The 25,556-nt window shown below is 40.3% G+C and overlaps 1 protein-coding gene across 10 annotated transcripts in view; it reads left to right on the top strand.

The window, feature by feature from the left end:
- The window catches only part of si:ch211-200p22.4 (phosphatidylinositol-binding clathrin assembly protein), a 118,461-nt gene that overhangs the window by 52,480 nt on the left and 40,425 nt on the right, over positions 1–25,556 (top strand). For all 10 annotated transcript variants that reach the window (XM_034164293.1, XM_034164299.1, XM_034164297.1 and 7 more), the window contains 2 exons: positions 21,987–22,062; positions 23,769–23,871. In XM_034164293.1, coding sequence (XP_034020184.1) covers positions 21,987–22,062; positions 23,769–23,871 — 179 coding nt within the window. The remainder of the gene's footprint in view (positions 1–21,986; positions 22,063–23,768; positions 23,872–25,556) is intronic.

The following is a 25,556-nucleotide window of genomic DNA, read 5'->3' as shown; positions in this document are numbered from 1 at the left end:
GCACTTCAGCTTTTATTCCTTTTGCAGTGCATATTCAGTTTGGAATTATTTGTGTGTTTTGTGTTTGTATATGCATATCGGGTTTCTTATCCAATAACCCGACAACACAACTTCTGTCAAATGTTTTAGAATATATAAACATAAATGCATATAAACTCACCATCTTGGATTATTTTTATAATCCATATCATAAACATACAACTGCAACTAAACCAGTGTTCAGACAGCACTCATGGGGCTAATTTTAAGAAGGTGACTTTCGTTTCTGGAGCAACCAGTGTGGATAAGATGGCAAATCATGACTGCAGCACAGACACGCAGATCTGATCTGGTCACTTTTATATATATAGTGTCCACAATCAATAGGTGTGATCAGATTTGAATCAAAGGTGCAATAAATCTACTTTGAACTTGCAGTCAGTACAAAGTCGAACTTATCAGTCTGATCTCTTCCTGATGCATTGTTAAATACAAGCTTGTGTCCATATTTTCATGATTTATTTAAATCTATATCAGCACAAGGGTGAGCGATTGCAGGAGGGAGGGTGACTACTTCGAGCAGACACTTTGAATCCATAGAATACATAGTCAAAATGGCAGCGGAGTGTGGAGAAATTAATTAGCTCGGAGCCCATTTCAAACAAGATGGGAGATAGTGACAGAAGCAGCTGAATAATCAAATAAATTATGTTGGGGGAGGGGGAGCATGCTTTAAAGTCAGAAGAGTAACACAGTCCCTCTGGATTAACAGACTTTTGAATGCAAAAAAAACCTGATGACATAATCTGGAGAGCAGATTTCATTTGTAATTCTAGTTTGCTTGGAGTACTTTAGTCCAACCCTATGACAACTACGAGGTCTGTCCGTAAAGTATAGGTCCTTTTTATTTTTTTCAAAAACTATATGGATTTCATTCATATGTTTTTACATCAGACATGCTTGAACCCTCGTGCGCATGCGTGAGTTTTTCCACGCCTGTCGGTGACGTCATTCGCCTGTGAGCACTCCTTGTGGGAGGAGTCGTCCAGCCCCTCGTCGGAATTCCTTTGTCTGAGAAGTTGCTGAGAGACTGGCGCTTTGTTTGATCAAAATTTTTTCTAAACCTGTGAGACACATCGAAGTGGACACGGTTCGAAAAACTAAGCTGGTTTTCAGTGAAAATTTTAACAGCTGATGAGAGATTTTGAGGTGATTTTGTCGCTTTAAGGACTTCCCACGGTGCGAGACGTCGCGCAGCGCTCTCAGGCAGCGTCATCAGCCTGTTTCAAGCTTAAAACCTCCACATTTCAGGCTCTGTTGATCCAGGACGTCGTGAGAGAACAGAGAAGTTTCAGAAGAAGTCGGTTTCAGCATTTTATCAGGATATTCCACTGTTAAAGGAGATTTTTTTTAATGAAAGACGTGCGGGCGGATTGCAGCGTCGGCTCGCAGCCGCCGCGATGCTCCGTCACAGGAAAAACACCTCTGCTGGAAGCCTTAAGGACAAGTTGGAACATCTCCAGCTGATAACAATTTCTCATATACTCACTCCACTGAAAGCCATCAAAAGCCAACTGGATTTTAACAAATGGTTATCAACACGGGAGGTGTTTTTCCTGTGCTGCCACGCCGCGTCGTCTGCGTCCCGACGCGCGGACCCGTCCGCACGTCTTTCATTAAAAAAATCTCCTTTAACAGTGGAATATCCGGATAAAATGCTGAAACCGACTTCTTCTGAAACGTCTCTGTTCTCTCACGACGTCCTGGATCAATAGAGCCTGAAATGTGGAGGTTTTAAGCTTGAAACAGGCTGATGACGCCGCCTGAGAGCGCTGCGCGATGTCTCGCACCGTGAAAAGTCCTTAAAGCGACAGAATCACCTCAAAATCTCTCATCAGCTGTTAAAATTTTCACTGAAAACCAGCTTAATTTTTCGAACCGTGTCCACTTCGATGTGTCTCACAGGTTTAGAAAAAATTTTGATCAAACAAAGCGCCAGTCTCTCAGCAACTTCTCAGACAAAGGAATTCCGACGAGGGGCTGGACGACTCCTCCCACAAGGAGTGCTCACAGGCGAATGACGTCACCGACAGGCGTGGAAAAACTCACGCATGCGCACGAGGGTTCAAGCATGTCTGACGTAAAAACATATGAATGAAATCCATATAGTTTTTGAAAAAAATAAAAAGGACCTATACTTTACGGACAGCCCTCGTAAATGACTTTTTTATGAGACGGCGGAACACAGCTTTTGAAAGAGACATTAACTGTGGACAGAGCGAGTTATGGCTTCATTATTTGTCATTTGGAGTTATTGACAACCCATAAGTAGAGTTTAATTTGTAAAAGCTTCAGTTTCCATTACTGGTTCTTTTTAGCTGTTAGTAACTCATAGTTCAGCATAGACTAATTTTGACAACACAGTACATTTATATTGTGTGCTGCTGTTTATCGTAGCTGCACATATCAGTTATATTCATTAATAAATATTCTACCATTTCTATTTTTAATTGTGTACCTGAACAAGGCTTTCATTGATGCAAAAGGTTAAATTGGCTTTTATTTGGGTAGTCCTCTGTGTGGTGAGGCAAAGGGGGCGCTGTTCAGCCTGAAATCATGTCAGGTCCAAGATGACTACTTCAGTGATGAATGTCTTCCGGAAATTACCGGAATTCCTTTTTTTTTTTTTTTTTTTTCTTTACTCACGTGGTGAACGATCCTGGGTTATTTTTAATAAGTTACGTCAAAATCCATTCATTCAGTTCCACGTTGAAACATTTGGTGGCGGTAATGCGCCGTGTTGGTTTGCAAGCAAGCTGCAAATAAACAAAAGAAGAAGGGATATGTTTGTTTTCCTGGTTGGATATAATGTGGGCGTTCTTCGCGAAGCTTGTGTTTGTAAAATCATTTGGAAAAGGTCTCTGAGATGGCACAGTGGATATTAACGATGACATTTTCACGTCATGATCCCAGACTGAAGGTCCACAAAGCAGTGAATGAGAGACGATGTTCTGATTTGACTGTGAGCTGTGCTGAAACTACAAAGCAAATTGATATCATCATATTTTGGATTATATATTTTACTCGATAGGCCGGAGAATCATTTTGGGATTACTGGAATTGCCCTTGCATGGTTGACATCATACCTGACCAGTCGTTCTTACTGTGTGTTGTGCAATGGCACTTCCTCTGATCTTAGGGACATGAAATTTGGGGTTCCGCAGGGATCCATTTTAGGCCCCCTGCTTTTTTCTATTTATGTAGCACCCCTTGGGAATATAATGCGGCGTTTTGGGGTTGCCTTTCATTGCTATGCTGATGACACCCAATTGTACATGCGGCTAACTGCTGGTAATCTCATTCACATAAATCTTTGGAAGATTGTCTGTCTATGGCTGATGCTGAGACTTTGATTCATGAATTTTTCTCTTCTAGATTGGACTATTGTAATGCTTTTTCTGGTTTACCGCAGTCCAGGATTAGGGGTCTTCAACTGATTCAAAATGCTGCTGCCAGACTTTTGACACAAAGCAGAAAGTTTGACCACATTATGCCCATTTTTGCATCTCTTCACTGGCTTCCAGTCGCTGCAAGATCGGATTTTAAGGTTCTGTTATTAGTTTATAAAATTGTTCATGGACTTGCATCTCTATATCTGGCTGACCTGGTAAGCCCCTATGTACCAGCTCGGGCAATGCGTTTGCAGGGTGCAGGACTTTTATGTGTTCCCAGGGTGAATAAAAAGTCTGCCTGTCACAGAGCTGTCTCCTACCGTGCCCCAGCTCTGTGGAACGATCTCCCGGCACACATACGACAGTCGGCTACTGTGGAGACATTTTAAATCACCTTTAAAGACTTACTTGTTTTCCTTGTTTTATCATTAGTTTTACTGTGTTTTATGATGTCTTTTTATTCTTGTGTTCTTTTATGGTTTTGTCTTTTTATTGTGTTTTTAATTCAGTTTTCTGTTTTTATTACGTTGTGTGAAGCGCCTTGAGGCGATCTCGTATAGTAACAACAAGCAGATCACTAGATTATGGTCCGAGTCCACAATCATGAATTAAATGACTTCATGCAGTCTCAATTGGAGGTTTTTTTCTTTTCTTTTACGTTTTCTAGCAATACATATTTTTGAAAACTGACCACACCTCTGACACCTTTCAGTTTTAGTTGAAATGGAGAAGTAGCTCTTCCTATTTTTTTTTTAACTCATGTTTCACCTTTACTTAACTTCCTTCTGTTGTTTTATTGTCTTAATCCAAATTTTTAATGAATAGGGGAAGTGTGAGGTCCCTTTTACACAATCTGTAGTTCAGTGACACTTGTACTTGTGACTGCTGAAGTGGTGCTTAAAAAAAAATCTCCAGGAATAGATTTTATGTTGGCGGTATGTCGTGCGTTGGAGACACACTGGCGACTTGGATAATAACACAGTGAAATGAAATGAAGCAACACAGACTACAGCAGATATCAGTCGGATTATGCTGTGATTAATGCCTGCATTTGGCGCAGTTATTCCTCTAGCATTTTTGAGAATCACACTAAGTAGGTCACTGCAGAGCAGCAGCAAGTGGTTTATAGATATTCTTGAGCTGTATACCCATGTATCTCAGGGCTTTCTTTATTAACCTTCTTAGCATTTGTCATAGTACCTACAGTGGATTAACAGTGATTACAATGTTAAATTAATACTTAGTGTATCACCAACATTAGCCATTATGACTTATGGATGGTTTTGTACAGTTTTGCCTCTAAACGACATGATGAAAAGCAGCGGCTTTTTATTTCTAACATTCTGCCAACTGACAGAAAGCTGTAGACGTTCTCCAATTCAACAATAATGATAAAAACACATAAAAATATTTTTGTTAGGTTATACAGTTTTCAAAATTTTAAATTCATGCACATGTCAGGCCATCCCCTTGGATTAACTTTTGTGACCTTCCTAAAAAGTTAACTGATTATGCTTGTTGCCATGGCTTAACAAAAGCTGATAGGGACCAAACCATCAGTTGAAGTCTCTGTTAGTCTACTGTTGAAATACAAAGAAGAACTTCAAAATTTAAAGCAGTCCAATAAGTGATGCCACTGGGAATTAAGAACATTTATTTTGAGCCCGGAGGCTATTGTGTGTTGAGAAATGACAAAGATAAAAAGTCTTTATTATGAAACATGCTGGGCCTATCTTTGGTCAGTTCAAGTTTGTATGAGTTAGCAAAGTGCTCGGATTAAGGTGCAGATTTGTTAACGACTGTGTTTTAACATTGGCAACATGACCCACGGGAATACGTGTTGTTCCCTCAAAGGTATCATCATCTGACTTCACATGCAAGGTTAAATTGGCCAGTCTTAAGGTCCGTTGTTTCCACAGTCTGTTTTTGCACGTAGACTAACTACTAACTTTTATTGACGTCTCCCCTGAGTTGTCAGGAATATACCCTCTCTTTGACCTGATGTGCAATTGAATTAATCTTGAGTTTATTCTCAGTTTCTGCTGTAGTTTTTGTAGAAATTTGTGTATTTTCAAAATTGTGAAGTCCCGGTGACTCATGTTTAAGGGGAACTGAGGCTCTGAAAGAGGATGGAAGTTGGATTTCACAATTTCACTCTCAATCTAACTGATGGTTACACACATCCACTAATTTAAACAAGAAAAAGAAATGTAAAAGATTTTAGAAGTGTTTACTGAATACAGACTGAAACGCTGTCATTATGGTGCTTTGTTGTATTTGGTGACATTAACAGATTGCAGTTATGGCCCATAATCAAGCAGCAGGAACACAGACATTCCTACAGTATGCTTCAGACCGCACCTTTGGTAAAGCGAGCGTGACCTCATCAGCCTGCATTCATCAGGCCTGTCAGAACAGCAGTGCTGACTGAGGCTCAATGGCCAGGTGTGCCTGCTCCCTCATGGCCACCCCATCCATTACACTTAGAGTTCAGAGAACTCTAGCCGTCAAATTAGAAACCGCAGACCCACAGAATTGGGTCAATGAGACTATATGTTCCTTTTCACATCAGCAAACTGACTGTTTCCATCTTGACTGCTTCACTGTACACAGCCTTGTACAAAGTCTGATGTATGCAGTGCTGTTGAAACCTTTTTGCTTCTTGCTTCATTTCTTTGGGTTTTGTATCTCTGACACACACAATTCTCTAAAGCAACTTTCACACCCGGCCGAGCTCAGCGTGGTGACTCTCTGCTCAGGGGGAGGAGGGAAGGAGTTAAAGTTAAAGTGGCTATGAACATGCTCAGAAAACTTTCAGGAGCTCGGCTAGATTCAAAACCTCCTCGGCTTGGGATGGGCTGCCCTGGTGCAGGCTTGGCACACTTTTCTTGCAGAGCATTTTTCAATTTCAATTTATTTTCATTTATATAGCGCCAAATCACAGCAGAGTTGCCTCAAAGCGCTTCACACAGGTAAGGTCTAACCTTACCAACCCCCAGAGCAACAGTGGTAAGGAAAAACTCCGTCTGAGGAAGAAACCTCAAGCAGTCCAGACTCAAAGGGGTGACCCTCTGCTTGGGCCATGATACAAACATAAATTACAGAACAATTCATGGACAAATATACAAGAAATGCTATTGGCGCACAAGACAGGAGGATCACCAACACGAATACAGCTCCCATCTCTGGATGGAGCTGCACCTTAAACAGACAGAAAAAACAGAATCATGCATCAGAAAGACAAAAAAAATACTGTATAATTTGCCAGCATTAAACAACAAGAAAAACAGAGAAATACTAAGGTGATCGCCGGCCACTAGCCCTAAACTTCATTAAAAGACCCAGAATTTAGGTAAATTTGAGCCCGCGGCCCACTCCAATTACTAATAAATGAATTAAGAGTAAAAAGCGTAAAACAAAACTGTACCAGTATGCTAGCCATATGAAAGGGAAAATAAGTGCGTCTTAAGTCTGGACTTGAAAGTCTCCACAGAATCTGACTGTTTTATTGAAGCAGGGAGATCATTCCACAGAACAGGGGCACGATACGAGAAAGCTCTGTGACCTGCAGACTTCTTATTCACCTTAGGGACACAAAGTAGTCCTGCACCCTGAGAACGTAAAGCCCGGGCCGGTACGTAAGGTTTAATTAGGTCAGCTAGGTAGGGAGGTGCCAGTCCATGAATAATTTTATAGGTTAGTAGCAGAACCTTAAAATCTGATCTCACTGGGACAGGAAGCCAGTGAAGGGATGACAAAATGGGTGTAATGTGGTCGAACTTTCTGCTTCGTGTCAAAAGTCTGGCTGCAGCATTTTGAACCAGTTGGAGACTCCTAATGCTAGACTGCGGTAAACCAGAAAATAGAACATTGCAGTAGTCCAATCTAGAAGAGATAAATGCATGGATCAGGGTCTCGGCATCAGTCATAGACAGAATGGGACGAATCTTCGCTATATTTCCCAGGTGGAAGAAAGCAGTCCTAGTAATATTTCTAATGTGGAGGCCAAAGGACAACGAAGGATCAAAAATTACCCCAAGGTTCCTCACTTTGTCAGTGTGATGTATGACACACGAGCTGAGGCTGAGCGTTAACTGGTCAAATTGATGCCGATGTCTCACTGGACCAAGAACCATCATTTCAATCTTATGGTTAGGGGTTGGTCTTAGGGTTTAAAAGTAGGAAGTTTCTAGACATCCAAGTTCTCATTGCTGCAAGGCAATCTTCTAAGGATTTTATGTGAACGAGATTACCAGCAGTTATTGGCATGTATAACTATCATCTGCATAGCAGTGAAAGGTAATCCCAAAACGCCGCAATATGTGCCCAAGGGGTGCTATATAAAGGGAGAAAAGCAGTGGGCCTAAGATAGACCCCTGTGGAACCCCAAATTTCATGTCACTAAGGTTAGAGGTAGTGTTACTGTACAAAACACAGTGAGAACGACTGGTCAAGTATGACGTCAGCCATGCAAGGGCACTCCCAGTAATCCCAAAGTGATTTTCCAGCCTATCAAGTAGAATATGATGATCCACTGTATCAAATGCAACACTGAGATCTAACAGCAACAGAACCATAGTGGTGTCCGAATCCATTGTAAGCAGAAGATAATTCACCACTTTAGTGAGAGCCGTCTCTGTGGATATTTTCTAAAAGCAGACTGCAGTGGCTCAAAGAGATTATTCTCAGTAAGATAGTCTACGAGCTGCCGTGACACCACTTTCTCCAGAATTTTAGAGAAAAATGATAGATTTGATATCAGCCGATAGTTTGTCAATACACTAGGGTCAAGATTAGGTTTCTTAAGTAATGGTTTAATCACTGCAGATTTGAAACATTTAGGAACAGATCCAGAAGTTAAAGAAAGATTAATCATTTCCAGCACAGTCGGCCCAAGAGTGGGCCACAGGTCCTTAAACAGTTTTGTTGTTATAGGATCAAATAAACAGGTTGTGCTTTTTGTTGACATTACGAGTTTTGTCAGCATGCTTAGTGAGATACTGTCAAATTCTGTAAATCTAGGTAATACCTCAGTAGTGGCGCCCACATCAATAGCAGGGTGTAGTGGTTGGATTAAGGCATGCTGGGATATGTTTAACCTGATGTCTTCGATTTTCTTCCCAAAGTAATCCAGGAAATCTTGTGCTGTGAAAGGAGAGCGAACTACATGTGGTTGTCCATGCAAAAGTGTTGTCACCGTGTCGAACAAGAACTTTGAGATATGCTTGTTTTTGTTGATCAAATCAGAGTAGTAAGTCCGCTTTGTAGCCAATAATGCATGCTTATAGTCTAAGATAGCATCACGCCACACAAGGTGAAATACTTCTAATTTTGAACAACGCCATTTCCGTTCTAGACCTCTTGCTTTATGTTTGAGGTCACGCAGATAATCATTGAACCAAGGTGACTGTGATTTGGGGGAGCGCAGTTTTAACACAGGTGGTGCAATCATGTCGAGTGTAGTTTTGAGCACTGGGTTTAAACTATCCACAAGTCTGTCTTCTGACCGGGTATTTGTCAAACGTGAAGCTAAGACATCAGGCAGTCTAGCTTCGAGTTCAGTCTTAGTTGAGGAGTTGATGCATCGCCGTAATGATATAGAAGGTTGTTGTTCCACTAAACATGGCAGTGAAACTGTAAACTTAATAAGTGAGTGATCAGACACAACTGATGTAAGAGGCATGATGTCAATATTCGTGACAGCAATACCACGTGCGAGAACCAGATCCAGGGTATTTCCACTAATGTGTGTCGAATCCCGAATGCATTGCCGAAATCCTAATGCATCCACAATTTCCATAAATGATTTGCAGAGGGGATCAGAAGGTTTATTTATATGAATGTTAAAGTCACCAATGATCAGAATGTTATCTACACTAGTTGACAAGTTAGAGATGAACGCACCAAATTCATCTAAGAATTCAGAATATGGGCCAGGAGGCCTATATACAGTGACAAAGTAATATGACTGATTTTTATTCTTCTGACCTTGGCAATGTGTAATATCGTGAGCAGAACGGAGAATCAGATGCTCAAACGAGTGGTATTTGTAACCCCCAACAGCTAATAAGCTAAGCCTAGATTTATAAATAAGAGCAACACCCCTGCCTTGCTTCGCGTCACAAGGGACGATAACATCCTATACTCTGCAAAAAAGTATCAAGATATCAAGAGTTGAGTGTTTGTGCAGGTTGTGCTCTACAATGAGTTCGCCTGAAGTTGCACCGGGACTGCTACGGCTTGTCCAAAACCAACTGGCAGAGGCTGCTGATAGTCCACCTGAGCTAAAAAACAAAACAAATCTTTTCAAAGTTTTTTTTTTTTTTTTTTTTTTTTTTTGCTTGGAAGGACACGGCATTGAACACAACCGGGTGAGAACTGCTTGGGGAATCAGCCAAGGTGCACATCGTTAGAGTGGAAATGGGTCCAAAAGTCAGCTAGCTGTGAGAGTAGATTTTGAGCAGAAATATACTTGCTTTTTAACCACACATTTGCATTGTGAACAGAATTGTACACAGACTTAACGGACTACACATTTTACTAGAGGTTTGCACCAGAGGGCATACAAAGGTATTCAGACTTGGAACTTCCAGATTTGTATGCAAATTTGACTGATCTCTTTCTAGCGGTATCCTTCAAACATTTTTATGGCTGTGTAACAGTAGTGACACTTAATATAGATGTGGGACATTGTGGATTTGATCACATAACTTCTATTAAAAATGTTCCACAATTGTTTGTTGCTGTTGATCGTCTTGCTTCTGTCCTAACCATTCATGTGTATATTGCAGTGTGCGCCTGCTTAGCTTTAATTTCTGAGGATGTGCACAACTGTTACGTCAAATGGACGCAGAATACACAAGTCAGCAATCATGCGAATTTGTAGTTAAAATCGAGTATATTTCCATCCTTGGATTTTCATACAGAGTGTGTATACGAGTATATAAGATAAATGACCAAATCTAAAACAAAGTACAGCCCTCCAGTGAAATTTTACTTAATTGGGTCACTCAAACCATCTAAACCTCTATCTATCCATCTTCTCTCATTTATCTCAGATGCTCTTCTCCACAGCTCCAGCATTTACTTCCTCCTTGAGGATCACAAGGTGTTTATGTGTCAGGTAGGATGTATAATCCCTTGAACATGTTCTGAGTCTCTTCCCAGTTTAATATTTGTGCAAAATCTGACAAGATGTCCAAACCACCTCAGCTGAACTCCTTTCAGATATTGGTCCTCTGAACCCCGTCACCCTGTAAAATATGCTGTCTACAGCTCCATGCACCCATGATCTCCTTGTTTTAGTTTCTATGCAAGGTTTGTGATCATAGGTGAGGGCTGGAACATAGACAAATACATTGAGAACTTGACGATGACCATCGCTGCAGTCGCGATCTTGCTTCATGTTTTCTGTCACTCATGGACAAAATCCAAGTCTGGGCTTAAGTTTGTCAAAATTACAGTTGATGTTGCAACTTTTTAATTTTAAATCTTCCTTGTCAGAAGACATAAATGTCTGTGCAGAACCATATCTCACCTTTTCCAACTCTGCTTCACCTTCTGGATGCATAGCATTATCATCCTGGAGGCATCTTTTCTATCCATCAGTCTGGCTGTGGTGACTTCAGAATATAAATCAGCAAAAATGTTTAGCTTCAGACTGCTGCTGCACCTGTCATAAATTGCTTTGGATGTCAGGAAAATGCAGGCACCTTATTAAACATCGCCACGGTTACCCTCCTTTAATGTATTCACCCCCCTCGCTTTCAAATCAAATGTGAGAATTTACAATTCATTGCAGATAGCGGCTGAATTAAGTTTTAATGCCATTTCTTTACTTTGGTTGCCTCATTTTACCTTTGTGAAAGGTCTGGGGATCGTGGTCGGAATGATTGTGTGCGTGCGTGCGTGTGTGCGAGTGCACACGAACAGTTGTCAAGCCAGTATTGATACATGTTCAATTTTTCACTGCCAGTTTTTTTCCTCTCTGCCAAGAAGCAATCCGGCGTGCTCCCCAGAGACACTCTGAGTCTTACGAGCGATCAAGAGCCAGTCAATACCTTTGATCAGGGTTTTGTCTTTGGTGCTGTACAAAGCCACTTTTAAGATATCAGAGAAACACTGCAACACTTTTGACTTTGCAGCTGCTTATTTGCTGTGGTATTTAGGAAGAAGCGTGGCGTTATCATGCAGGAGTTCAGAATTATTCTCCAAAGCCGGGATGTGGTGACTGCTTATTTCTGTGTAGTCTATTCTGCAGCCTCAGACGTGTCGGTCTTTATATAGCTGTGCTCTCATGATATGCCCTTTCGTGCATGCAGCACGCTGCAGGAGATTCTGTGTCAGATGTGTTCTGACCCACTTGAAATACTGGCTTTGGTTTGAATAAGTGGTGTTATCTGGGTAGAGTGTGCAGGAAGCAGGACATGACACACAGAGAAGACTGCGGTCAACATTCTGGTTTTCCTTAAATTTGTCACATGAGTTCAGCGTCCCTGAATCTTGATGTTTCTTCAGTTAGATGTTTTGATTGGTGTCGGGCTTCATGTTCATGGCATTTTAATTGTCCAGGAGAAGTAGCAAGCCTTTTTGGACGACACTCGTGCTCTTTTGTGTTGTCTGAATCAGAGTAGTGCAAATTGTGTAGATCAAAGTGGCCAAATGTTGATTTTTGTGTTAACGCCAACCATGAACAACACAAACTGTATCCGTGCCAATGTGTAATTGCACTGATTGCAAAATCTGCAGAGGAGTTGCTTAACAGTATGTTTTTTGTCACACAGGGAATAGAATACCAGTGCATATGTTTTCTAGTTGACTTGCAGCGCTCCCTGTTGTACAGCTTATGGCTAAATTGTTAAGAGTAGAAAATACTGCAAATAAACAAGAAACAACATGATGAAGACTAAAATCTGCAAGAGCTCACGACATTAGCTGAATCATACTGAGCTAGGCCTGGTTTCATAAAATAGTCTAATCTTGTTTAGTGAAACAAACTTACTTAGTTGACTTTTTTTATGTTAGTTGTTGCACAAAGCGCTTAGTTGGCTGACGTTTCACGTTACCTGGCTAAAGATTTTAGCCTGATACAGATGAGGCTAATCTTATTTTAGTCAACAAAACTTAAGTGTCTTACTTTTTTTTTGTTTTTTTAAAGGGGGGGCAACTATCATGTACCATCAATGATGGAACACTCGAGGGCACCCCTACCTCACACGTATTCCTCCAGAAGCAGAGCTTTCTCCGCTTTGGCCATGGTTGAAGTAGATGAAAGTCATGATGTGTTGGTGGCAGTTGTCACATTAGCCACCGGGCATTGCTGTTAGGCTGAGCAGTGTTGTGTGCACAAAAAGGTTTGAAGGAAGTGTAGAACTACTAGGCTAAGAGCTAAGCATGTCATTCTGCAGTTCATATGTGTCTGTAAATGGGGAAAAAAGGCTTGATTGTTTATGACAACAACCAACCTGGAAGTAAACAAAACTCTCACACATTAGAGGCATTTCTTGGCAACGGTGCTCGTGAGGCCACTATGCCCATGAAAATGGTTGACTAACGTAAAACAGCTAATCTAATCTACAAGTTTAGCTGTCGATGTGAAACGGAGATTAGACGGATAATGTTGGGTGACTAACCTTAGTCGACTAAGTAAGTTTAATCCACTAAAAGATTAGGCTGCTTTGTAAAACTGGGCCCTCGCCTTTTACACAACTATAGATTTAAAGGCGACTGTTGCATAACGGAACAAACAAATATACAATTTTATTTATTTATTATTATCTCTTCAAGAAGCATTTTTGACAGGTGAGACTTGCTCTCTGGTGTGACTTATCCTCCAGAAAATACAGTATGTCCTTTTTGGGTACCTGTATCAACAAGGTGGCGCAGCATAGTGGCCTCCTACGTGAGGGGGCCTGCCCCCATGTAGACGTCAAGGGCTCCTTCTAAACTCCTAAAAACCATTGATTTGTTGTTGCAGTTAATTATACACTAATGAACACACGGTTATGACTGCTTTATTCCATTTCTGCTTTAATACCAGGGTTGGTAGACAGAAAAGACGAGACTAATAAGAAGGCGATTTGATTCTGTTAAAGACTCGACAGGTGTGATCATCAAAATGCAATTTAGATTTCCACCAGCTGCCTCACTCTATTACTCATTACTTTACTGCTCTGCTTTAGGCAACGTTCCCCATTGAAATGTTGTTTTGTAACTAAACATTCTTTTGCTAAATGATCACAGCAGAGAACAAAATAGCCCAACACGTCATAGTTCCAGAGATGAATATCTTTTCATAGCCCTTACAGTTTTCTGTTTTTCCTCAGTCTGCTGTGACTTCAAGGAATGTAACAGTCCAGAGATTTGCCAGACCACAAGCTACAATACATTCCAGCTCCTGACATTTTGTTTCTAAGGTGTCCATGTCCTCAAAATATTACCAGTAAGCCTTTCTTCTTGAGGAACAAAAAGCTCCCTCATAGGCTAAAGCTGTCACCAAAGCCTGGTGTCAGGAATCTGGATCCATACATCACATCTGGGTACAGTGTTGTGCGGAAGAAGAATATGTCTGGTAAAGAGCTTTAGGGCAACGGGAAGAGACCAAGATAAGGCGGAGAGACGGCGTGTGAGAGACATTAAGGACACCAGAGGAGACGGGGCGGTCGGCTGAGGACACCGGTGAAAGTGCTGATGGCAGCAGGATGTGCTGCTTTCCTTTTTGGTATGTGTGGGACAAAGAGGAGGTGTGTATGTGAGATACCACAGCCTTTTTCTGCGAGTGTGTGGCTGCTGTATGAGCCGCCGCCGCCACCATCATCCCAGATGGAGAACGGTCCATTTGTTTTATTGACGTCACTAAAGCACTCTCATCACTACTGTGGCTCCCTTTTTGCAGCGGAATGAGGCACAGGTGAAGATTCAAGCAATGAAGGTGCGAGGCAGAAAAAAACCCGCACTGCATGGAAGGAAGACGAAACGTAAAGGGATGATAAACAACAAAATGAAAGACAAAGAAACGGGGCTTAGAGAACTGCTGACTTGCACTGTCAGGGAACAAGGACAGGACAGATACAATTAATGTTTTCACGTGCATCGGGTCGCCCTGACTCCAACAGGGGCCGCGACTGAGAATTAAAAGAAACTGAATGCACAGAACGCTCACAGATAGTCACAACATCTGTGCGTCAGCTGCTGATATGGTGAACGTAAAGATAGGTGTCGGCCAAGATTGCACTGCCTATACACAACGTGCGTTGCTTATCAGCGAAGCATAAACATCTTTTTATCAAAAAAACATTCATGACCCGCACATCAGCAAGAGTTCAGCTAAATGTCACGTTGTTTCAAATTCAGTATTGCCATGACTTTGTCTCTTACAGGGATTAAGAAGATTTTGTTCTCTTCCTCCATCCAGATGTACGGCACCAAGTTATTTAGAATGTCATGTGACTCTTTCTGTATGTCATGTGATCTATAATTATGGAATTCTATTGTAGCTTTTTCAGATCAGCTGAAAAACTAACTCACATGACGAGTGTTTATTTGCTTGAAAGGGAACCTGAATAATTTGGTAAAACTCTGTGCTGATCCAGATTATTTTGAAGTATCTGGAACTGCAGAAAATATCTGTTTAGGTCATGTTGCCTTATGCTGAAGAGGACATGCCCTTGAAATGGGTGTTTCAACAAGACAATGACCCCAAGCACACTAGTAACCAAGCAAAATCTTGTTTTCAAACCAACAAAATTAATGCCTCGCAGATGTGAAGAAATCGTGAAAAACTGTGGTTCTACTTGTACAACTAAATACTAGTTTAGTGATTCACAGGATTGCTAAAAAAGCAGTTTGAACATAATAGTTTTGAGTTTGTAGCATCAACAGCAGATGCTACTATTATTGTGAACACTCCCTTTTCTACTTTTTACTAATAGCCCAATTTCATAGCCTTGAGAGTGTGCATATCATAAATGCTTGGTCTTGTTGGATTTGTGAGAATCTACTGGTACCTTGTTTCCCATGTAACAATAAGAAATATACTCAAAACCTGGATTAATCTTTTTAGTCACATAGCACTACTATTATTCTGAACACTACTGTACATATAGGGGATTTTGATTATAACTGACAAAGTTTGCTGGTCCACCTGAATCCATTATATGCGAGTTTTACTGTATTTCATTTCCATATTCCTTTCAGCATAGATCAGTGTGAGCTGATTGTTCAAGGAAGATCGTCATCCAGCAACAGTTTTCTGCTCAGCAGATGCTTTACTTTGTGCAGAGAACAGAGAGGGTTGTGCCGAGCTGGGGGCAGAGTCACTAGTTTTTTCCCAGTGAACACTGGTATTCATCGGGGATGCGTTCTGGGTCCTGCGATGTTCAGTCCTTGCATGACATGTGGCATTTGTTGTTATTGTTGAATAGCAGGCAGCTCTGTGGGGTCAGAGTTGGATTACCAAAATACAAAATGGGGTTCAATTCCAGGTGTTTGCCTCAGGCTACTTGTCTGTGTCTTTGAGCAAGACACTTCATCTACATCAACCCAGTCCAACCTGTTATAGTTGGACTGGGATAGGTTTGAGGTCCATTCTGAAGCACTGGTGTTCACTTTCTGCCAAAGGAAACTGCTTCATTTGAGAGAGAGAGACATTCAGGAGCAGATGTGAACGGCACAAGATGGTTGAAAGTTAGATGTGCAGTAGCTCCATGTGTGGCAATGCTGAACAGTGAGACCAGGGTTGAGAATATTAGGGAGGATCCAGGATCTAAAAAATACCAAAAAATATGTGAAGCTGTTCTCAATATGCTAACATGAATTATTTGACAAGTGGAGCTGTCACCATTCCCCATTTCGCTACTTCTATCTCTTCTCACTTTTCATTTACCTATTCTCGAAATTTGGCTCTTGTCAGAGCAGCATCCTTTTCTGGGAACTGTCTCTGCTGAATAATCAAAAGCTCAGCGGGTTTCCGACTCTTCCGCTCGGTTTCCAACCCTTTGCAGGTTTTCCCTTTTTTCCTACATTCATGTGTTTTTGTGTGGGTTCCCTTTCTCGCTGCCTTTATTTGCAGCTGACAGAGATGTCAAATGGATTTTAAATGAGGAAGAACGCAGTCGGCACAAAGAACAGACGGAAAGAAAGCTTAGATTGTTTACATACATGCTTTTTTTCTGGTGCGCTTTTTTTTGTGACTAGCTTTTTTTTTTTATTTCTGGCATAATTTCGACATTGGTGGAATTCTTAACATACCTTGTGTCCGAAATACCCTCCCACACGTGATTCTCAAGCCACAAAGTGTATTTTCATCAAGAAAACACAAGTTCTTTTGGTGTTTTATGAAGTTGACACACTTTCTGTACTTCTGAGGACGTTTTATTGACTTTCATCCATTCCCTGAAGGCTTGTGCTAACTTTAACCATTTGATGGCAGAAACCAACGCTTCTGCAAACATAACCAGACGTTACAGCTTAACCCTAAAATAAATGGATAACCTTGTGAGGAGTGAATTTGTATCCCCAATTGAGAGGCAAAGCTGCGCATGTGAACACAGTACAAACACCGCACTCGGATGGATAACGGAATATAAATTATTTGACTCTTTGCACAGTCCCAGAGCTCTTTGGAATGTGAGTGTTGCTCAGTCTGGAGCTCATGCCCACAAGCACAGTTGTGCAAACGCACACATTCTTGGATGTTACAGTGAGTGTTGGCTTTTTGTCAAATTAGGAATTGGCAAACTGGCAAATCTCTGATTGCCTTAAATCTGTTGGACAGAAATGGCCATGGTTTTAAGATGCTTTCGGGAAGCCTGAGGCATGAGTTCCCAAAGCTACGGATGATTGCCAGGTTTTCCTTTGCTGTATTTGGTCTTTTAATTATTTGTGGAGCATTGGTTTGGAAAAAAGATCAGGTCTGTGTCAATCCAGCAAACTAATTTATCTGACGTTATAGTAAGACCCAATACCCTCCCTTTGCCTACCTCTTCACCCTTTCTCCTCATCTTAGACATTGGTGTGGTAGATCAAAGTATTGAGGTTGTGAACAGTTATAGTGTTGATCAGCCTGGATTTGCTTTTAGGAGCATGAAAAAATTGTGGTGGTGGTGTTGTTTTTTTTTCCAGAAACTGTAAAATTTCATTTAGTTCAAAGTGTTTCAAGTCTCAGAATCAGAATAGCTTTTATTTGCCAAGTATCCACAGAATACAAGGAATTTGACTTCGGTTTGAGTATAAATATACACATGTGCAATAAGAGATGTGCAATAAGAGAAAAAGAAAAGGATATGTGAGACAACAAACAAGTTAAATTTAAACTGTACATGAGGTAGATGAATGAGTGAGTTTTTTGGCAGGTTAAGTTGCTCATCAGTGTAATGGCCTGTGGAAAGAAACTGTTCCTGTCTGGTTGTTTTGACGTACAGAGCTCTGTAACGTCAGCCAAGGGGAGGAGTTTAAACAGTGAGTGTCCAGGGTGTGAGGGGTCTACAGAGATGTTACCAGCTCGCTTGCTGGTCCTAGATCGGTACAAGTCCCAAGTGAAGGGAATCTAACGTCTTAACCAGGTACAGCCACAGTTTTTGAGGTTCACTAAAGAGTCCATAAAAGAAAGCATTGCTTCAGTGCAGAGTCCTAGCTGAATTGAGGCACAGCACTGTCCATGCAAGCTGCTCCTTATTGATCAGTACAAGACTGGAAAGGCTGGTTAAACTCCTCTCTCTGGTTTGAAAATTGTTAGGCAAGGTGGCCTGGCTTAGATTTTGTGCACAAGTTCCACAACAAGCACTGACTATGTCGAGAGTTTAGGCGGATGGTAAGTGTAGAGCTGCACTGAGTTGGCGCGCCTTTCCCAGGCCGTCCTGAGCCGAGTGTCGGCTGAAGTGGCTGGGAGTCCACCAAACTCCGTGAGTTGGTCAGCGAGTAGTGTGCCTGCTCTGGAAAAATCTGTGTGGAACAGAGCCAAGGGGAGAGGTGGTTGGGGAAATCACCTGAGGAGCACAGAGTTGTAGCTTGATTAATTACTGTGCCAAACTTGGTCAGATGAAAGAACAACTTGAATTGGTCTATAAGTTAATAAAGACCAAAGACTAATTTAATGCATCAGCTTGAGTGTCTAACCTTGTTTTAAGGATCAAGGCAGTTGTATTTGAAATGCAGACGAGTTGACAGCACATTCTGCATCTCCAGACAAAAATGTGCACAGCAGAGGGAGAATAAGTAAAGCTGACCTTCATATTAATATGGAGGCATTTTCATAAAAACAAAACAAACAATTAAAAAAAAAAAACAGGCAGGAGGAAAAAAAATGAGAAGCCTCTCAGTGACCTGCTGTAAAAAGCAGACTTGTTGCCTTAATTTCAAGGGGATGTGAGTTGAGTTTGTCCTGGATAGTGTGATCATCTCTGTAAATGAGGGGGGAGAAACTTCTTCAAGCACCTGTTTGACATCAGAACGCACAAGCAGCAAGTTTTTTTTTTTTGTTGTTGTTTTTTTAAAGCTGAGGGATAAAGTTTCAGTGATCTATGCCAGTGCAGAAAATATAAAGGGAGAGTTGTTGCTCAGGCTGTAAATTATATGGAAGACATGATTCATCACTTGCTCAAGACGAGGTTTAGCTCCAGATTAAGTCTGTTTTTGTTTGTTTTTGTTTTTTCCCCTTGGAGTTTTTTTGTTGTTTTTTTTTAAAGACTGTCTTGCTTCTCTCTTGATGTTGCCATTTTTCTGCTTTCAGTAGTTTTATAGCAGCTCTGTGAAACGACTCCTAATAATTACACAATCAGCAAAGGTTAAAGGTTGCACCTTGCTGAAAGGCCATAGTTCAGAAACGGTGCTGCAGATTTGATAGTTGATATATAGCTGAAGAATATCAAAAATAGCTCAAATTTGATAGTTTTCTGTTCTTTAGGGCCCTGTCACACCATGACAATTTAGCCAATGTATGAAAAATGTGCCGAATACGTTAATGCAACTGTAACACCTTGTTGTTTTATCCAGTGTATGCTCACAGCCGCATTTCCACTGAACGGTCCAGGTTGGTACTGCACGGTATAGTACAGGTTGGAGTGGTTAAGTCTCGCTTAGTTTGCGTTTATACTGCGGGCAGAACCCTTTTGTTTGGCTGGCAGAACACGTAAATATTGACGAGCACATCATCAAGCACGCATACTCAGGGGTAGAGAAATCCACTGGCCCAAGGTCACGGACCAGTAATTTTTGACCTATGTCTAGTAGATATTCTCCCCTGCTAGACTGATGTCTAGTTAAAAATCTTGTTGGTTTTGCGATTAAAAGTGACTTTTTTCAAACTTGTGCCTTAAATACCCGAGCCATTCAGAGATTACAACAGAGTTTTGAATAGTGAGCCGTCAATTTCTGTAAATGATGACCGAAAAAGCCATAGATGGCTTTCTGAAAGCCATGTAAAATGCTGTCTGTCTGCGCACGGAACTGCTCAGACAGCTGATGCTCACACAGGCAGGGAGAGTGCGAGGGGGCGGGGACTGAAAGGAGCAGCATCTCAATGTGCAGGTTCTCACCTTAAGCAGGTGAGAACTCTGAACTTTAATAAGCTTTTATTTTTTAAAAAGTATTTATTTGAGATCATGAGTTAATGTAGTTGTTTTATGTTAAAGCACAAAATGTGAGTGAGTAGGAGAAAACAGGATGAATTTCATCATCACACTAAAATGATTTCCAGTCAGAATAAAAATATAAGCTGCTAATTTGTTATTTTCAAAGTTATTAGGCTGCAACTATGTTTTATTTATTTCAAAGTAAATTACCTCTTTTTTTAATGGGGAGTCAAATCAGCCTGCTTTGTTCTGTTCAGTTTACATCAGTTTTCTTGCACTTGCCCAGGTTTTTTTTTTTTTTTTTTTTTTTTTTTTTTTTTTTTTTTTTAGTGCTGATGTGAATGAATGAGGTGCTGTGACTCTTCCAACTTTTAAAATATGTTCAGTGTATTGTTGTGGCACAAAGTGCCGGTGTTCTCTGGTTCAAACTGCGAAACGCACTCAGAGCAGACAAACAGAGGAGCTTCTTTTAAAACGCTACGTTTCTGCGCTCACAATAAGGAACTAAAGTATTTTCAGATATCGTTTTCCAAAATCAGGACACTTTATGTGGATAAGTTTTCATCAGGCTGTGATGATGAATCTGACTGAAATGAACAGGTCAGATTGACTCTTTTATATTATATTATAATAGTTACTTTCTGTGTGTGTGTGTGTGTGTGTGTGTGAGAATGGTTTTAATATTTGTAACAGTCTGAACTGCATGAGGACTGCAGCTTTCAGTTTTTCAGCAATCAGTGGACAGCATCAGTGGACGTATTCCGACTTATAAGTAACATACAAGAAGTTTTTCACAAGTTTTTCGAGGTACTCTCAATATTACGATGTATACCAGCGTGCTTCAACATGCTCTTAACTTATATAAAGCTTACTCATAACTTATTAGATGTATGCCAGCATTTTTAATACGCTTGGCATACGCTGGCTAAATAGTCAAGGTGTGACAGGAGTTTTATATTGGAGACTCTGTTCAGCTTCTCCTTGTCATATTTGGGCCACTTGATATCAAATTCCCATGCTGCTTTTTGTTGCCAGTATGAACCTTTTTATCGATATACCAGCAGATTTTTTTTTTAACTGTCCCATAATATGGATTTTTGCCAAAACTACTAACTAGTATTACTATTACGCTGTTAAATTAAACCTCCATATGTATCAGGTAATCATCAGTGTCTTGCTCCATCTGCAGAGCTTGTCATGTACTGTAGCTGTATGCTGCATTCAAATTCATATCGCTTGTGATTATCATTCTTCATAATTAGCTGCTGGCTAATGAGCACAGCTGATTACCATCTGTCAAGCGCTTTGTTTTGGGGGTTTTTACTAGCACCCATTACACATTAATAGATTAATTATTCATTTTGTCAGTTTCATCAGTAATATTTAATATCTGTGATGATAGATTTTGCTTAAAGGTATTTTAAGATGCATTTATCTTGGTGTCTGCTGCTGATGGTGGTTTTTGATTTTTAAAGAGCAAGGTAAAGTGTTCATTCATCAACACCTTTATTTTTTTTCTTTTTCATTCTTCTCCAAAAAGTGATATTGTGGTAAAGCTTATTTTGTGCCTGACGTTTGTGCACACAGCCGATTGAGGATGTTTTAAGGTGTCATCCTATTTAGTGACAATAAAGTGCAGTTATTTTTGTGCTATATTACGAAGTTCCAGCTAATTTTATTGCTGTTATCGTATTTGCTTTCTGGCTGTTCCATGGCAAATGTGGTGAGTTTGCGCTGTGAAATGTTGCATGGAGGAAGCACATGTGTAAGCTCTTCTTGCTGCATTGGCTGGAATCTGCAGAATTTCATAACTGCAATTAGGAAAAATATATCTAATAAAACTATAAATAAACATTCTCACCACTGATTTTCTTTTTGTAAATAAAGTAAAAACATGGAACTGTAACCGGTGTTGGTATTGACAATAAAAAATCTACAGTGTGCTAAAGCGTCATTTGACCACCAGCTGTTGTCTTTGTCATTGCAGCGTCTCATCCAGTACCTGGCGTCCAGAAACACTTTGTTCAACTTGAACAACTTCTTGGATAAGGGCGCTCTGCAAGGTAACACACACCATGTGGTGCCATGTCGCTTAATTTTGTGTTGAAGTACAGGAATTTGAGAATTGCGCATTCTTGCGTATTTATGCATTTTTGTATTTCTCCCAAAGTATTTTGTGTGAGGTATGAATCAGTCTGTTTTGAATGTGCACGTTAGATGTTGTAAAAACATTTTACAGCAATTGTATGCTTATAGTACAGAACTACTGTACATGGGTGTGAATTGCTGTAAAGCGGTTTAAAAAAAAAAAGTGCTTTGTAATGGCGCTAAACTGCAGCAAAACAAAATGAGTCAAAAATCTGTAGAAAGACAATAAAAAGGAACAAATCTGTTGATTTGGATGCCGGATAAACAGGAATCAGGTACCCGTGGGATTGGATGATGTGAGATCCAGGTGAATTCACTCTCTGCTTCTTTCTTCAGTACGTTAGTGTTTAAAGGACATGTCTCACGTTATTTAATGTCCTGGTTAGCAACACAACATCAAAGTATTAATGATTGTAAGTCTGTCCATGCACATACGGTAATAATTAGTGGTCGCTGATGTATTTTATTGCTAATTATTAGTGAGTGAGAAACCGAAGCGTTTTGAACCAATGAATCAGTATGAAGCAATTGTGTTGCAATAGTTCAGTGTTTTGACACATTTGATACAATTAAATATGGTGACATTTGCTGGCCAATCTTCAACATAGCACTTGCATGGAACAAGAAAGAGCGAGATGCCATGAAACAGTGAGATACTGTATGTTAAATAATAAAGGTTCTATGCGCATCTTGAAATTTTTGACTATATTAATAATACGGACAGCAGCATGGGCTCCCAAAATGTCCCTGTATATTTGTCTTGTCAACTATGTCTGTTGCATAGCCAAGCAGGGGGTCACCCCTCTGAGTCTAGTCTGCTTGAGGTTTTTTCCTCAAATCATCAGAGGGAGTTTTTCCTTACCACTGTCACCTGTGTTCTTGCTCTAGGGGTTGGTAAGGTTAGACCTTACTTGTGTGAAGCGCCTTGAGGCAATTTTGTTGTGATTTGGTGCTATATAAATGGAATAAATTGAAATTTAATGATGTACCTGTTACAATGTGATTATACATTATAGAATACTTAATGCAATATAGATATAAATTGTGAAACGCTTGTGCAACTAGGGACTGTTAATGCCTATAGTTGTACAAAATGTTGGTGATTTGGGGGCTTCGAAGATTTTTATTTAAAAACAAGATCTTTTCAGCAGTGTTAAGCTTGAATCTGTTCCTCTTCTTTGTTGCTACCTCTCCAGTTTTGGAGAAGACCATCTCACAAGCCACAGAGGTTTGTGGCACATGAAGATAGATTTTGTCCAGCTTGTAAAGTTGGATAAACAGCTGCCTCCATCCTTCCTATTTCTCCTTGCAAATTCACAGCAGAAAATCCTTCTGGGGAGCATTAGCATGGCTAAAACCCTTTAGCTTATGGGGAGATTTGCCCCCGGACCCCCCAGCCGGGGCCCTCTTGACCCCCAGCCATTTTAAGCATTCTTCTTTATTTGCCTCTCACATGCCTGGAAAGTACAGAGCACCAAAAGTCACCAGATCTGTAGTTTGAGATTTGAACTGGCTGCAAATATCCACCTAAAGCCAGTGTGGTGACATGCAAGTGTTTAATATGGTTCCACCAAATACACACCGTGCTTATTTCCTCCGGTTAACTGTCTGTGTGTGCCAGGTTACGACATGTCAACCTTCATCAGACGATACAGCCGTTACCTGAACGAGAAGGCCATGTCCTACAGACTTGTGGCTGTGGACTTCACCAAGATGAAGAGGGGGTAAGTGAGGTCACACCCTGACAACCTGATGTCGCATTGCCACATTTGTCTTTTCACACAGTGTTCAGCTTTTAACAGGGAGAGCAGTGCAGCGGCACTTACCAGAAACGGCACGTTTGTCTGTAAAAATGGAGTTTTAAAGCCTCTTTCAGTGCACAGTCGGGTTGGTTGTTGTTATTTTTAGCTGTCTGCCACCGTATCTTGAGGTTAAAACCAGTGTTGGAAATGCAGAATTTTATTTATTTGTCTGTCTGATTTTAAGACTTTTAAAATATGTTGTCATATGGATTTGTAACCATACTTCACTCTGCTGCTGTCCATAACACCATGTTTCTTTTTTTAAAATCTCAAATCATGCACTCCTGTTGCAGCTGTGAAACATCTGTATCTTTGGTTTTTGATGCCTTTTCCTGATTGTTGACTTTGTCTTATACAGTGCCTTGCAAAAGTATTCGACTGTTTGGTATGTCACACATTTTAATTTATTTGTGCCATTTCAAAACAGAAAGTAAATCAGGCTTCTCAATATAAAATGTTCTAAAATGATCTTCCTTAAACTCAGTCAGAGCAAATTTTGTCAACTTGATATAAATTAATAAAAAATATAAAAGCCAAGCTGATGGATTGCATAAGTAATGGGAAAGTGTCTTAGAAATGTTTATGTATCCATCCCCTGACTTGTGTTAAGAAAACTGGCAATAAAACTGATTATTTACAGATATTATACCAAAGTGGCCCATTACTTATGCAACCCATCATCTTGGCTTTTATATTTATAATTAATTTAAATCAAGTTGCAGAGATTTGCTTTGACTTTGTATTTAAGGAAGATAATTTTAGAAAATTTTATATTGAGAAGCCTGATTTAGTTTATGTACTTGAAATGGCATAAACAAATTAAAATGTGTGAAATACCAAGGGGCCGAATACTTTTGGAATGCACTGTATATGCCATTGAGGGTGTTCTTGATCTGGCCAGTGTTGCCACATTGATTTGTAAATGCCCTCAAACTAAAGCTGAGCGTTTGTACGTTGCACGTTAGTGTACAGTGACCTCAGATTGGTTCATAACTTGAGTAATCTGTGGCAGGCAATAAGCAATACAGTATTCCGAAAATGTCCAAATATTTATGAGCCTGCTGCTATCCGTTATGTCACAGGAAATATAGTATTTGGGTTGATAAAATTCCTGTCTTGCCAGAGAATGTCTCAGATATGTAACATTGTACAAATAATATTAAAACATGTTGCAGTTGTCTGGGAAGAACAGAGAAAGCAGCCTTTCAAAAGTGATAATATTCTGAAAACTGGAACAGTCATTGAAGTGTTTATTTTTTCGTGGATGAGGCGGGGGATGAAATTAATGCTCTTTGTGCAGTTCTACTGTCGTCAAATGACCAGTGGGAGCATTGTTTGTGGAGGTTGTGTGGTGAAGATGATTTAAATCCTTTGTGAAGCTCCTCCTGCCAAGCAGAATCTCATTACTCATTTGATAAATGTGTTTCTGTCACCATTTGTTGCACACTTTTACCTCATGCATCCATGAAGTCTTCGCATTCCACAGAAAAGTTTGCCATTTTATGTACTTGTTAAAATTATTCCTCATTCCTTCTCATGTTTTTCCGTGCATCTTCCTAATTTGCATCCAAATTTGCATTTGAATTCCCTTCCACAAGCGTGTCCTC

The sequence above is a fragment of the Thalassophryne amazonica genome, chromosome 23, assembly GCF_902500255.1.
Source record: "Thalassophryne amazonica chromosome 23, fThaAma1.1, whole genome shotgun sequence".
Classification (NCBI taxonomy): domain Eukaryota; kingdom Metazoa; phylum Chordata; class Actinopteri; order Batrachoidiformes; family Batrachoididae; genus Thalassophryne; species Thalassophryne amazonica.
Note: the sequence above shows the minus strand (reverse complement) of the source record. Positions and strands in the feature narration are given on the sequence as shown.